At 42.7% G+C, this 17,017-nt stretch overlaps 1 protein-coding gene across 3 annotated transcripts in view; it reads right to left on the bottom strand.

Moving 5' to 3' along the window:
• LOC116947657 (POU domain, class 6, transcription factor 2-like) overlaps positions 1 to 17,017 on the bottom strand; it is a 61,012-nt gene that overhangs the window by 32,031 nt on the left and 11,964 nt on the right. For all 3 annotated transcript variants that reach the window (XM_032963636.2, XM_032963646.2, XM_076069732.1), the window contains 3 exons: positions 5,878 to 6,418; positions 3,643 to 3,752; positions 2,641 to 2,824 (listed from right to left, as the gene is read on the bottom strand). In XM_032963636.2, the coding sequence (XP_032819527.2) occupies positions 2,641 to 2,824; positions 3,643 to 3,752; positions 5,878 to 6,418 (835 nt within the window). The remainder of the gene's footprint in view (positions 1 to 2,640; positions 2,825 to 3,642; positions 3,753 to 5,877; positions 6,419 to 17,017) is intronic.

Below are 17,017 nucleotides of genomic sequence, written 5' to 3'. Positions count from 1 at the left end.
ATAGCGAGAGTTAGCGTTAGCAGAGTGGAGATTACGGTATAGGTAGGTACAGGGAGAGTTAGCGATAGACAAGTCACTGTGTGTGAAGAGATAGACAAGTCACTGTGTGTGAGAAGATAGACAGGTCACTGTGTGTGAGGAGATAGACAGGTCACTGTGTGTGAGGAGATAGATAAGTCACTGCGTGTGAAGAGATAGACGAGTCACTGTGTGTGAGGAGATAGAGATAGAACCACTGTGTGTGCGGGGAGAGAAGAAGAGACTGTGTGGGGAGACAAGGAGTATGAGCGGATGGTGCTGAGGGGAATTCGAGTGTTCGAGTTGGCGGAGCGCGGAGAGGAGAAATTATAATGTGTGTGTGTGTGTGAAATTATAGTGTGTGTGTGTGCGGAACGATGGAAATAAAAGTGATGGTGGAAGAAAGGCGATTGTCGTCCGAGTGAATCCAAGGCACTACATATTTACGCGATATAACCCAAAAACCTCTATTATTAATTATGTTGGTCGCGAAAGCCTGCGTGTTAAACTAAATGTGTCGCTGTCTGTGTGTCTGATAGATTATGCCTCTACCATGATATAACTTGCCGACTTGTACATTTGTCATACACACACATTAGACTTCTCACTCACTAAAATGTCCTAAATGGTATTGTGCCTTCATTCAATGTCTTTAAATCAATACTACTTAATTAATTATATTCAAAGTTATATTATGAATACTTAATTGACCATTTATACATTTCAGTTGCAAATTAAGATTTTTAATTTTGAAAAATTACAGAAATAGACGATGCACTTACATTCCAGCATGACCATGGATAATTATCTTAGAAACAAACCTGTTATTGGCCTTTAAGAACATTTCCAGAACAAAACCCTCCAGGGATGTGTACCGGTCCAATGTGCTATTCTGGGACCTTGCTGCTGTATCTCTGGCAATCAAAACTGGCATTTTACAGCAAATTAATTTTAGCGTTAATGCATACAACTGTACAGGCTGTGTAATTGCTCTAGAATGCAGTCATGGGCTACAACGTGGTCGCTGGATTTTAGTGATTAAAGTTCACTCACTAAGAATTAAGCCTTAAGGTGGCATTTCAGATGTTTTTTTTCATCTCTGAAAATATGTCACCGACAGCCATTATTAAGCCTACTTTCTTGGAATAATTAAATTCAAGGATGATTGGACCGATAGCGCAGGAGTTGCAATCTGACCGGACCAATATCAGGTCACATTCTGATCAGCTAATCGGAGAAAATGTGTTTGGGTTTATTTGTAATAGTAAATACAAACAGGTGATATAGCTATAGTGATGTGAATCAATACTAGCATCTATATTGTGACTGCATTGAGTCTACAGTAATATTAATCTATAAACTATAACGTGGGATTCATCATCGAGTCTATATTGGTATAAAAAAGCGAATAAATCCTACATAAAAACTTCTGATGTGTCTGATCTGATGCAAGGATTGTGAGCGTAAGAATCTATTTTAATTGAAAAATTAATGAATGACTAAATCCTTAACAAGTCTGTTGAAATAGTCCATGACTGCTAGCTACACATGTTTCTGTTGCTATTATCTGAAGTTCAACATGCCTAAACTATTTGAGTAATGCAGTATTGCATACTTGGCTTAAAATCTGATCCCCGTCATCTGAACTGGATTGTATTTTGTTGTTAAGCAATTGGATCAGAGAACACATTGATCAGATTTAACAAGCAAGGAATGATATATAAATCAGTTCCCATCATATGGGGTATGCTGGCATCAGAATGGTATAGCTGTGATGGAAACACTTATGCATTTTTGTTGCTATTCCTGTTCGATTCAACAATATTTAAGTCCATAGAATATACACACAACACATTCGAATCCCATTATAATATTAATCCATTGTACAGCAAGCGAAATAAAACAACCCTGTAATTCTGAGTACCTAAGAAGCAAGAAACCAAGCTTCAAAGCAGGGACTGACATAGTAGGAGCTACTTTCAGTAAAAATGGCTGAGATTGTACGAAATGTTTGTCCCATGCTTTGCTTGAGGCCAATGCAGAAAACATCTCTCATCACACGGTGAAAGCTGTACTTCAATTTGTTTGAGCACGTAACAATTTGCATTAAATACAGAGGTAGCCATATATCATAAGATGAATTGACAATCTGATACTGTGAATTTACTACCACGTTGTTGCGGCAATGACGGAGGTGGTGGCAGTTTTTTTTATTGGGTTTGCTCAGCACAGGCCCAAAAGACCAAAATGCCAGTGGCCAGTAATAAAGAATAATATTAAATGTTTAATGAAGGATGGCAGTGGTACTACTAGTGGGGATGGTGTTTATGTTTGTTGTGAGACTGACAACAAGTGACACTGGTATTTAGGGTTACCACCTGTCCTGGTGTTTCCATCGTCTAATTTTCCAGATTCCTCTCCTGGTATATCTCGAAGTCCTAATATTCATGGTTTATATTCGTTGCATAATAATACACCACTCAACGCAATGCATTTCTTTGCAGTTCACCCCTCTTCTGGTTTTGCGAGATATTATTTTTCTCCATATTACGCTCCGTATTTTCCGTACTTCACATTGATTTAGTGTCTTAGGGCGCTTTGACGTGGTGACGGCTTTGGTACCTTGCAGGCTGTGCAGTGGTAGCGGTAGCGCCAAGAGGCCACTGGACGCTGCTGCTGTGGTCGTGAGGCTCCGAGGTGAGGGCAGTGTGAGAACCAAGCCTTGAGGGTGCCCCACTCTGCTCGTCGCACCGCCGCCCAGCCCGGCTCCCACCATTCCAAATGGTAACAGCAGCGGAGTCATGAGCTTTCGACACAGAAAACACCAGGGACGGCAGGGGAGTGAGCTTTTTTTACGAACGCCGTATTCCACATAAATATTTGAATGTGATAGCCTCTCCAATGTTTCCTGGTTGAACCGAGTGTTGTTCGCTATGATGTCCAATGTTTTTCTCCACGTCGACATCATGTACGACCGTAAAACATCTAGGCAGCAGTTTTTGAATGCGATTCCAAGAGTATTGCGGCAAAATACTTCTAACGATGCTAGTCACTATGTTAACTTTAATATTGAACAAATGCTCGTAAAAAAGTACAATGTTTGTGTTCGTACAGCATATGCAAAATAAACTCCCCTGTCAACTCCCCCTGTTGAAAGAAAAAAATTAAAAAAAATCTGATGATTAATTTGATATCGCGCCGTTCATACAAACGGCGTCTCACAATCACTGAGGAACTAGAGATACGCTGGAAGGCTGCCAGACAGTTATCCCGTGGCAACAATTGCTCTGCAGTTGTCTATATATTGTATTGTTACATTGATTGTAAACATGTACATTGATGTAGAAAATGCACCAAAAGCTTAATTTTTGGTTATTTTAAACAATGCACAAGTTTCTTGAATCTCACCACTTCTGTCTACTCAGCAGGATAAACGAGTAAACCACATTTGACCAGCAGGTAGCGTGTGGTGGGGTAAAGTGTGGGTACTCCCACCTCTTCAAAAATGTCTGGTTAGAATCCAAGTTTAGTCCAAAATACCATCTTGAGGAGGATCTCTAGAACTCCCTGTAGTGGAGTCCCTTCTGCAAGAAGTGTCATTAGCAAGAAATTGCAGGGCTGTACCTTTACTTGTACAGGGGATGGCCCGCTCTGGCAGGCCAGGTGCTGCAGGGCTGGCGATGCTCGTTGTTCGGCCGTCCCCATTGCCAGCAAGAACGGCGTTCCTGTTGACTCTCCAGCACGGACCACAAGGCAGGTGTACAATTAAGCAAACCTCACCCGATAACATTGTCAGGTGACGTATTATGAAACAATAAGAACGACACTAGAGTGCAACTGGTCGATTGGGTGGCAGGTTTTCAGATGAAGCTTCGTGTTTTACTTTTACACTAACGACATTGCAGCATCATCCCAACGCTGGCACGTAACTTGGTTAAATTAATAACGCTTAAACGAGTGAACTTTTTTCTGCTGTTTTGCAGGGAAAACCTTGCGCACCGTGACAGTTTCCCATTACTGGGTCGGTCGGAATTATTCATGTGCACATTGTGTCCCAGGTAATGGGAATCGGGCCGTGCCAACTTAAAAGTGCACTTTATTTTCTCTCCATTGGTCAGAATAAATCTCCATTGGGTCCAACCAAGAGCTGACTGTCTTTTTTCTTTTCTCCCAAAAAAAAGAGCGTGTTACAAAATGTCCAAACCTGTCACCACACGAGTGCATCACTTGTTTTCGGTCACGTTTTAGAACGCAGTTGCACGGCATGATTTGATTAGCCAAGCTTTTGCAACAAAGTAGTCATTGGCGCTGAGCCTGTTTCCGTGTATCTTTGTGAGAAAGTTAATTGGATCACAGGATGCTGCGTGGCTCGTGGGGCTCAAAGATAGTGCAAGAAAAGGAAGCAAATTACCAGCGCGCTCTTAGTCGCAGATGAGCCATTCTGTTGGCACAGCAGCGCTTGAGCATACATGTTTTCCGGTGAAACACGCACATATGAGTTTTGTTTATTGCATAATGTAGAGTTTAAACTATATTTACAATGCACAATACGTTAGTATTTTGTAGGTGCACAAATAAAGGTGCGATGGATGTAAGAATGAACAATAAATTAAACGTACCAATGGTTGTACACATTTCTAATATCTATGCCTTAATGAACTTCACGCACGCACTTCTTGTGGAGGAGGCACTGAAGCTCTCTGCTCTTTTGTCAGAAATTCCCCCAACTCAGAGAGACAAGTGAAAAATGGTTATAACATACACCAACTCCACAGTCATATAACTTGCCACTGCCCAACCTCCCAATGTCAGATTGATGAAGTGTTCCCTGAACCCAAGCACTCGCATGAACAAGAAATAAATACGCTACACCACTGTCTCCTCCTGAAAAATACACGTTTTAAGTGTTAACTTTATAAACAATGCCTGTTATTTACATAAACAATGCATTGGGCATTTAACTCTTTGGCACAGTTGGACTGTTCTGAAAGTAAATTAATTGATCATGGCTATGGCTAATATGCAGGACAGTTCTAATCATAAGTTGAGGACATGTCAACAATGTAAATGTGTTTAGTAGCATTTTTTAAATTAATTTGTGCATCCTATGTCTCGCAACAGGCTTCTTTATAAACACACAAAATGTTTTAAGATTAACTAAGGTGTGCAAATAAAGGCAGAAGAAAAATAAATGAATTATGTTGTATCAGTGCCTATTGATTTACATCAGTTTGATCCCGATACAGCTGGTCTCTAGAGCTAAAGGAACTCGGAATGACTTGTCTTAGACAATACCCAAGCTAAATGCTTGAAGCATAACTCGATGTCTACAAGATTCGACCATACAATTGAATAAACATTGCCATGAAATGACACATTCACAATTTATGTACATTACTAGAACACAAAACCTTTTTGCAAGTGATGCTTATTTTGATAAAATAAAGCTTGAAAACCAGTTACAGATATTACCTTACATTCTATAGAACTGATATTCAACAGCGGTCGTGCATGGATTAGCACACTATGCTACGAACCTGGCAAACTGAGCTCAATTACTGGCCCCAGCTAACATCAGTGGAGAGTGATATCTAGATCAGTCCTGGTACCTCCTTTCTCACGAACCCATGCTGACCAGCATGTAGCATGCTGAAATAACCCCCCGACAGACACAGTGTGAGGAGGCGTTTATTCAGCAGTGGATTGACAGAGCTATTTATTATTATTAGATGATATTAAGTGCATAAAGTATGTGTTTTTGCTGTACTTAAACAAAAGTTGCGGGGACGTTGTCAGTTCTAATGTTACAATGTCAGTGCAATTCATGGACAGAATAGGAAACAAGTTTTCAATACTCACCAAAGCTGCCGTGTGTCTCTTCCTCGAGTCGGCCCTCTGTTGATCTCATGGTCATAATCAGGGGCTCTTTCAACTCTGCACACCTGTTCTCCACCATGGTCGGCATGCCCAGGTGCAGCTGCACATTTTGGCTCTCTGCTGGTGGTCTAATGTTGCACATTCCGTCCTCGGGTGTCTGTGTCCCAGCCCAGCTGCCCGGCTCGTTTGCATCCCGAGTCGCTGCCGGCCGCGTCTCCTGCAGCTCGGCTCTGCTATTTGTTGCTCTCATGCTCTCCCTGCAATCGAGCAAGGGGTCTTGGGTCTCTGCCAGGAACGTCAGCTTCTGTCTCTGGTCCGTGAACACTGCCGACTGGTATCGGCCGTTTGCCTGAGTGTTGAATGTGGGCAGTCTCTCTGTGTTGGCAAAAACAATGTTCTGTGTGGTGTCCTTTGAGCTTTCAAACAGCCGTCTCTTTTCACAGTTGCCACTCAAAAGCAGGGATGAACTGAGAGGCAGAACCTTCCTGTTCAGCTGGCGATGCTGCTCAGAGATCATTGAATCCTACCACAAAATAACAAAACAACACAAAAGGGTGGCTCAGTTATTACATGTATGTACGTAGAACTTGATTTGCACCGTGTGTAGACAACTGTGCTAATCGGAGGTGAAAGCCAGCCAAACATAAACTCACACCAGTCAAATTGCCGTGTGGCCGTATGTAGGTGGTATGTTGAATTTACATTATTTTCCAAATTAAGATATGTCTCGAACCATACTTACAGTGAGGGAAAAAAGTATTTGATCCCCTGCTGATTTTGTACGTTTGCCCACTGACAAAGAAATGATCAGTCTATAATTTTAATGGTAGGTTTATTTGAACAGTGAGAGACAGAATAACAACAAAAAAATCCAGAAAAACGCATGTCAAAAATGTTATAAATTGATTTGCATTTTAATGAGGGAAATAAGTATTTGACCCCTCTGCAAAACATGACTTAGTACTTGGTGGCAAAACCCTTGTTGGCAATCACAGAGGTCAGACGTTTCTTGTAGTTGGCCACCAGGTTTGCACACATCTCAGGAGGGATTTTGTCCCACTCCTCTTTGCAGATCTTCTCCAAGTCATTAAGGTTTCGAGGCTGACGTTTGGCAACTCGAACCTTCAGCTCCCTCCACATATTTTCTATGGGATTAAGGTCTGGAGACTGGCTAGGCCACTCCAGGACCTTAATGTGCTTCTTCTTGAGCCACTCCTTTGTTGCCTTGGCCGTGTGTTTTGGGTCATTGTCATGCTGGAATACCCATCCACGACCCATTTTCAATGCCCTGGCTGAGGGAAGGAGGTTCTCACCCAAGATTTGACGGTACATGGCCCCATCCATCGTCCCTTTGATGTGGTGAATTTGTCCTGTCCCCTTAGCATAAAAACACCCCAAAGTATAATGTTTCCACCTCCATGTTTGACGGTGGGGATGGTGTTCTTGGGGTCATCGGCAGCATTCCTCCTCCTCCAAACACGGCGAGTTGCGTTGATGCCAAAGAGCTCCATTTTGATCTCATCTGACCACAACACTTTCACCCAGTTGTCCTCTGAATCATTCAGATGTTCATTGGCAAACTTCAGACGGGCATGTATATGTGCTTTCTTGAGCAGGGGGACCTTGTGGGCGCTGCAGGATTTCAGTCCATCACGGCGTAGTGTGTTACCAATTGTTTTCTTGGTGACTATGGTCCCAGCTGCCTTGAGATCATTGACAATATCCCCCCGTATAGTTCTGGGCTGATTCCTCACCGTTCTCATGATCATTGCAACTTCACGAGGTGACATCTTGCATGGAGCCCCAGGCCGAGGGAGATTGACAGTTCTTTTGTGTTTCTTCCATTTGCGAATAATCGCACCAACTGTTGTCACCTTCTCACCAAGCTGCTTGGCAGTGGTCTTGTAGCCCATTTCAGCCTTGTGTAGGACTACAATCTTGTCCCTGACATCCTTGGAGAGCTCTTTGGTCTTGGCCATGGTGGAGAGTTTAGAATCTGATTGATTGCTTCTGTGGACGTGTTTTTTATACAGGTAACAAGCTGAGATTAGGAGCACTTCCTTTAAGAGTGTGCTCCTAATCTCAACTCGTTACCTGTGTAGTGGAGTAGGAAGGTGCGTAGTGCAAACAGTGTGATTACATGATAACAACGACAGTACGGGTTATGTTGGGTCAGCCTGTAGCGAAGGCAAATACAGTGCAGGTTATGTTAGAGCAATTAAGCTGGGAGAGCCAAGGACAGCTGTGATTGGCTGGAGCTGTTGTCAAGGCTAGAGTGGCGCCTGAAGGTCTGGGTGAGAAACAGGTGCGAACGACGCACAGCGTCGTTGGGGCATGGACTAATTAATTGGGGAGTAATGAGAGCGGGGATGAATTGGGGAGTCGGGAATTGGAGGGAGGTTGTTGAAGTTGGAGAGCTTGGAGTCAGCAGCGGGGAATTGAAGTGTGGAGAGCTTGGAGACAGAGTTGGAGGGACAGAGTTGGAGAGACAGAGTTGGAGACGGAGCTTGGAAACAGCGTAGCGATAGCGGAGCTGAAGAAGAGAAGCAGCCAGCAGTGGAGAGAGCATAGCGATAGCGGAGCTGAAGAGAAGCAGCCAGCAGTGGAGAGAGCGTAGCGGTAGCGGAGCTGAAGACGAGAAGCAGCCAGCAGTGGAGAGAGCGTAGCGATAGTGGAGCTGAACAGAGACGAAGCAGTTAGCAGTGGAGAGAGCGTAGTGACGGTGATAGCGGAGAGCAGAGCCAAAGTAGTTAGCAGTGGAGAGAGCATAGTGACGGTGATAGCGGAGAGCGGAGACGAAGAAGTTAGCGGCGGAGTAAGCGCAGTAATCGTGGGGAGTGGAGAGACAAAGGTGGCGAGCGAGTCGCGTGAAGCACGGCGAGCGAGCCGTGGCGACATGGATACTGTGAAATACTGAGGACATGCGGAGAGTTGTAAATAAAGCGGTGTTCGAAGAAAGACAGAAGTTGTCTGATTGAAATCGAACACTACACCTGTATAAAAGACACCTGGGAGCCAGAAATCTTTCTGATTGAGAGGGGGTCAAATACTTATTTCCCTCATTAAAATGCAAATTAATTTATACCATTTTTGACATGCGTTTTTCTGGATTTTGTTGTTGTTATTCTCTCACTGTTCAAATAAACCTACCATTAAAATTATAGACTGATCATTTCTTTGTCAGTGGGCAAACGTACAAAATCAGCAGGGGATCAAATACTTTTTTCCCTCACTGTACATTCACCAATGGTAATGTCACACAAATCAAATATACAGTGAAACCTTGGATTGCGAGCATAATTCGTTCCGGAAACGTGCTCGCAATCCAAAGCACTCGAAATAATGGACTCAGATGATTCGTTCCACAAGCCAAACGTACTGTATTCATATAAAAATGATTAATACAAAATACCTTTTTATATTTTTATTATTTAAATTTAATATAAAGTAATCAAATTTATTAATTACATTTAATCGTGGCTGGTGTGAGAGACGAGAGGAGTAGGGTTATTGTGTAGGACGACTTTCACTTGCAGTACAGTTACTAAAGAACAGTCACCACACCTGGACACAAAATAAAAAAAAAATCCTTTACGCACACACACGTGGACACAACACTATACTGTACTAAACAGTATACATGTGGTCACAACACTACACTGTAGTAAACAGTATACACGTGGTCACAACACAATAGTACTGTAGTAAACAGTATACACGTGGTCACAACACTATAGGACTATAGTAAACAGTATACACGTGGCCACAACACTATAGTACTATAGTAAACAGTATACACGTGGTCACAACACTATAGTACTGTAGTAAACAGTATACACGTGGTCACAACACTATAGTACTATAGTAAACAGTATACACGTGGCCACAACACTATAGTACTATAGTAAACAGTATACGCTCGCACGGATGTTGACTATACGAGTGAGGCACGCCGACTGACACCGAGCATGGGAGATGATTACCCACAATCCCCCAGCGAGAGAGCGAGAAGAACCATTGGCTCAGTTGTGATCACGTGACACTTGGCAGACAAAGCGTTATACTGCACGTACTGCTCGTATTGCAAGACATCGCTCGTTTATCAAATTATTATTTATTTAAAAAATTTGCTCGTCTTGCAAAACACTCGCAGACCAAGTTACTCGCAATCCAAGGTTTTACTGTAATTTGTCAGACTTGGGACCGTAGTGCCACGTTACTTTTAAACTAACACTGCCTAGGGCGTAATATTGCATCTAAGTAGGCCTGTGTGGCATGTTCATGCTTTAAAATGTAGCCGAGCTTGATCAGAAATGCGGTGATGTTGGCCAGTCTTTTACATGTAAAAGCCCTAATATAGTCTATTTCCATCATTTGTAACCTACAAATAAAATCAGAAACAACCCATGTCAAAGTTAGTCCGAGGTTGAGGGGCTCACGTCACCAGAAGTCAATAAAGCCGACTGAATGAATAGTTGACTTAATAAATTTCAATATAGCACCTGACCCCAAAATTATTGAGCAGTGATCGAGTGTTTAATGCAAAACTTCTACCCCAACCTGGCTTTAATCAACGCTGAAGTGGGTATTAGGACTAATCCATATTCTTGGTTATTTCGATAAAGTCACGTAGAAGGGAAACAATAAAATAATACATATATAAAACAATAAAATTATCACGACGTTTCGACTGCAACACAAGCAATCATCATCAGGTGTGAAAACCACAGCAAGAAAATATTTTTCTTGAGAATTTTATTGTTTTATATTTTTATTATTGTATTGTTTCCCTTCTACGTGACTTTACCGAAAGAACCAAGAATATGAATCCCTGCAGTCACGACAGCTTTAAATCAAAAGGACCAATCCAGTTTATCTCGCGATATGTCCAGGGGAACTTACATTTTTATCATAACAGCTTTTGATATATATTTTTTTGCAAATACAGCATGACTTTAATAACTTGAACAGAGGAATGTGGCTTCATATTTGTTTGGATTTTCCATGCAAACATCTTCTGCGTTTATTTTTTACAGCAATGAAAGTACACAATCGTAACCTTATGCTTTGTTATATAATAGACTTGAAGAATTGACACACATGTTGTGTTTTAGCAAGGATGTTTTGTGATCCAGAAACGGTGTGCAATTTTCGACACAGCAATGAGATGTTAAATGTGACGATTACGTGTAAAGTAAAAAAACACATACATAACTCGGTCTCAAAAGCCTGCGAAAACCCAATAAAACTTTCCACTTCACAGTTGATTTTCATCAGATTTGTCCTCATGGTTTTAATTGCGTTGAAGATGCAGGCTTTACAAGGATTGATACCATATGTTAATCCTGGCTTTTAATGAATCCTGGCTTTTAATGAAAGCTGACTCTTGCCTCTCTCTTTCTAACACTACCTGACAATGACACACACAGACTGCCACCGTACATACGCACACAGAGTGCCACCGTGTACACACACACAGAGTACCACCATGTACACACGCACATTTAGTACCACCATGCACACACACACAGTACCACCGCGTACACACATACAGAGTTCCACCATGTACACACGCACACAGAGTACCACCGTGTACACACACACAGAGTACCACCGTGTACACACACACAGAGTACCACTAGGTACACACACACAGAGTGCCACCGTGTACACACACACAGAGTACCACCAGGTACACACACACACAGAGTGCCACCAGGTACACACACACGCACAGAGTACCACCAGGTACACACACACACAGAGTACCACCAGGTACACACACACAGAGTACCACCAGGTACACACACACACAGAGTACCACCGTGTACACACACACACACACACAGAGTACCACCAGGTACACACACACACAGAGTACCACCGTGTACACACACACAGAGTACCACCAGGTACACACACACAGAGTGCCACCGTGTACACACACACAGAGTACCACCAGGTACACACACACACACACAGAGTGCCACCAGGTACACACACAGAGTGTCACCAGGTACACACACACAGAGTACCACCAGGTACACACACACACACAGAGTACCACCAGGTACACACACACACAGAGTACCACCGTGTACACACACACACAGAGTACCACCAGGTACACACACAGAGTACCACCAGGTACACACACACACAGTACCACCAGGTACACACACAAACACAGAGTGCCACCAGGTACACACACACACAGAGAGTGCCACCAGGTACACACACACAGAGTACCACCAGGTACACACACACACACAGAGTACCACCAGGTACACACACACAGAGTACCACCAGGTACACACACACAGAGTACCACCGGGTACACACACATAGAGTACCACCAGGTACACACACACAGAGTACCACCAGGTACACACACACACAGAGTACCACCGTGTACACACACACAGAGTACCACCAGGTACACACACACACAGAGCACCACCGTGTACACACACACAGAGTACCACCGTGTACACACACACACAGAGTACCACCGTGTACACACACACAGAGTACCACCGTGTACACACACACAGAGTACCACCAGGTACACACACAGAGTACCACCAGGTACACACACACAGAGTACCACCGTGTACACACACACACAGAGTACCACCAGGTACACACACACACACAGAGTACCACCGTGTACACACAGAGTACCACCAGGTACACACACACAGAGTACCACCGTGTACACACACACAGAGTACCACCAGGTACACATACACAGAGTACCACCAGGTACACACACACACAGAGTACCACCAGGTACACACACACAGAGTACCACCGTGTACACACACACAGAGTACCACCAGGTACACACACACACAGAGTACCACCAGGTACACACACACAGAGTACCACCGTGTACACACACACACAGTACCACCAGGTACACACACACAGAGTACCACCGTGTACACACACACAGAGTACCACCGTGTACACACACACAGAGTACCGCCGTGTACACACACACACAGAGTACCACCAGGTACACACACAGAGTACCACCGTGTACACACAGAGTACCACCGTGTACACACACACAGAGTACCACCAGGTACACACACACACAGAGTACCACCGTGTACACACACACACAGAGTACCACCGTGTACACACACACAGAGTACCACCGTGTACACACACACAGAGTACCACCAGGTACACACACACAGAGTACCACCGTGTACACACACACACAGAGTACCACCGTGTACACACACACAGAGTACCACCGTGTACACACACACAGAGTACCACCAGGTACACACAAACAGAGTACCACCGTGTACACACACACAGAGTACCACCGTGTACACACACACACAGAGTACCACCAGGTACACACACACAGAGTACCACCAGGTACACACACAGAGTACCACCGTGTACACACACACACACAGAGTACCACCGTGTACACACACACACAGAGTACCACCAGGTACACACACACAGAGTACCACCGTGTACACACACACACAGAGTACCACCAGGTACACACACACAGAGTACCACCAGGTACACACACACAGAGTACCACCGTGTACACACACACACAGAGTACCACCAGGTACACACACACAGAGTACCACCGTGTACACACACAGAGTACCACCGTGTACACACACACAGAGTACCACCAGGTACACACACACAGAGTACCACCAGGTACACACACACAGAGTACCACCGTGTACACACACACACAGGGTACCACCAAGTACACACACAGAGTACCACCGTGTACACACACACACAGAGTACCACCGTGTACACACACACAGGGTACCACCAAGTACACACACAGAGTACCACCGTGTACACACACACACAGAGTACCACCGTGTACACACATCAACGCAACCAGAGCGAACCCCGACGGTAACTCAAGCCCCGGATAACAAGCGGCGCGTGTGCCGGCGGCGCTCACACAGAGCCTACTACCACATAGTCTCCACTTGACATGACAGAATATAATCTATGAAAATGTTAATCAATAAAAATAGTTTAAGCTGTCGCTAAATGTGCCTCAGAAAAGTCGATAGCAATTTTTGTGATGAACAATGTCCCGGGCCATCAGGGACTCGTTTGTGACAGCACTCTGCTGAGAACCACTGTCGAAATGAAATAACAACTGTTGTGAATTGACAAAAGGTATCGCCATTCAATTGCTGTATGCAGCCAAAATGCCTCTCTTGAAAGAGAGCATTGTGTGCACAGCTTTTGTGCCGGGGGTAATTTAAAAGCACAGAAAAGGTATCCGTGGAAATGGCCCTTGCGAAACGTTTGCTGATAGCTAATTAATACTTAATAACACCTTTTGTCATAAAAAATATAAATCAATACTCATCCATGATTTATTATTCATATGTGTTTATGGGATGTGTGCTTGCGAGGCACTTAACTTCACAACCATTTTGATGGATTTACTACGTTAAATGTTTCACACAAATGCGACGGTATAATGAGGAACAGAGCAATAAAATTTTGCGAATTACAATCGCAACATGCATATGTTCTTAAACATCCATTTTGATGTGCACAGTTAAAATTAATCCATAATAGAGTTTTTTGGGGGGTTATATCGCGTAAATATATAAATGTGTCGTTAAAACCCGCCACCACCCGACACAGCCAACTAGTAAGGGTTGTCACGTAATCAGAACACGCGAATTCGTCACTAGTACAGCACACCGATGTGTTGGAGAGACAAGCCACAACATTTACAATCTGAGTACGACGTTTCGCCAGTAATTACAATTAGCTTCATCAAGCGACAGCCAGATGTGTATATATTGGCGTAGATGTGGCGTAATGTGGGGGAGGGATTACTGAGTCAACGTACATTATGCATGTGCATTATGCGAGCCCTTTAAATTCACCTAAAAAGGCATAACAAAATATACGATGCTCTCTGTATACGAACAACAATCAGAGTGATAACGTTGCGCAATGCCACAAGGAGCTGCCCGTGATTATCAAGAGATCTGTCTGTCTAAGGTAGTTATTATGTTTCTGATTATTTTAGAAGTTGTATTATTTGTCCAGCATACCTTTATTACAATAGAGGAAAACTTTGCTTCTTCACAACTTGTATTCTTAGAACGTATTAATAACATCACAAAATAAAGGACATTATATTTAATGAGACTTCACTATTGTATTATGGTAAAGAGCACAAAGCACAGCAGGTTCTAATGAAAACCACTACATTCTAATTATGAGTCATAAGCCTCTTGAATTCACAGCAGAAGCCATTTTGCGTTACATATCTTAGCAATTACCTCAGTACACTTTAACTGAGCATCTATCATTTGTGGTCATTACAGCGTAGTTACATTTATGTTAGGCTTGAAATACCAGTTATGAACGAAGAATCGAGCCGATTGTGTAAATCTGTATTTGAGTCGATATAGTATATGTCAACAAATGGCATTTATTTTTACACAGCATCACACATTTGATTACGGTACTTTGTGATGTATATAGAAACACATCTAGAATTTTTGAAATATAATACTTAATTGTATTTCTTCTATTGTAGAAAGCATAATGCGAGTATTGGAATATATTAAACATTACACTTCATTGCAGTGGATGTTACAATTTAAAATGATATTTTGTGAAATACTCAAGGGGAAGCTGCGTTAATTAAAACATATTTCTTTGGTAAAGAAATGAATTAAAACATGCAGACATGCATGGAAACTGTGCATTAGGCTACTACATTTGCATATTTTATAAAAAAATAGATTTAATAGAACACCTGCTTTTAATGCATGCTGGTCAGTCCTCCAGTGCAGGACATCCATCATAGCCGCAACCTATCAGGGCCAGCTGTCCTAGCAATATCAGCAAACGGGGCACTTTTTAGAGCGTTATCATGGAAACATGTGACATATGTCAGATGAGGTCTGGCACTGGGCGACCTTTGACCTAGTGTAGCATTACTCGCTGTCTCTCCTCTCCCGAAATTACACCCCTACTCCCCTCCATGTAATTTCAGCGATCAGAACGACAATTTCGAATATCAGGTTTAGTAGAATATTTTTACAAGAGCATTTTTGAAAAATAAAAGTAAAAGGTTAATAGTGTCTTAATTTAATGCAACGCATTGATGAAACATAACGACGCAAGCTGGTGACTAAGAAATTCAAGATTTGTTGAAAAATATTATGATGCTCTGATCTTGCAGATGGTCACAGGAGCAAGCTCGTACAGGGAATCGGGTGGATCGAATCTCACTGATGAAAGCTCGCTCTGATCCTGTCTGACAGCTCTGCCGCCACTGATTTGTCAGCCAGCCCACAAGTCTAACCCACAACCTGCTCTCCTCGGATTAATCAAAGACACATCAAGAGAAATCTAAAACAAAAGAACAAAAAACAACGAAGGCTAGCTCATGATTTTTGACATTGTTCAAATGTTTCCAATTTTAGAACATGAAATGTTACGTAGTTTGACCGTTCTTCATACCTCATATTTTTTCTGGAGTAAAAAGTCTGAAAGCATATAACTATTGCATCGGATGATGGAAAATACAACACCTCTGCAGATATGGTTATTCAGAATGGCCCAATAAAACCAATGCTTTAAACATTTAAACTCCAAAATAACAAAACATATCGTGGAAGAATGGTTGGATATAAGGTCACTTTGTGAAATATCTTGATTTACAACCCGTATGGAGACGGTCATTGCTTAAGGCTCTTAAATTATATCTATAATTTATCACCAGAAACACAACGTTAAAAATAATCAGGGAAATAGTTGGTTATCTTATCACACAATTCCCAAATACTTACTTAACCCCCCCACCACCACCCTTAACTTATATCCAAGTAGCAAGTTGGGTTTTGAATGTACTATCATTGATATAAGCCTCCCAAACGAGGTGATAATTTTATACCATGACAATAATGTTTCATTGGACACTTTTAATAAATAAAGCTCATTTGTTATAATGGCATTCACTTTAAATGAATGCGGCATTGACATGGGAGCACAGAGAGCATACATACAAGAGGTGTAGAGAGTTAACATCTCCCAAACAGAAGCTCCTTGACCCATGAGCATCATGCTTTGG

The sequence above is a fragment of the Petromyzon marinus genome, chromosome 2, assembly GCF_048934315.1.
Source record: "Petromyzon marinus isolate PM22_M1 ecotype Great Lakes invasive population chromosome 2, UKy_Petmar_22M1.pri1.0, whole genome shotgun sequence".
Lineage (NCBI taxonomy): Eukaryota > Metazoa > Chordata > Hyperoartia > Petromyzontiformes > Petromyzontidae > Petromyzon > Petromyzon marinus.
Note: the sequence above shows the minus strand (reverse complement) of the source record. Positions and strands in the feature narration are given on the sequence as shown.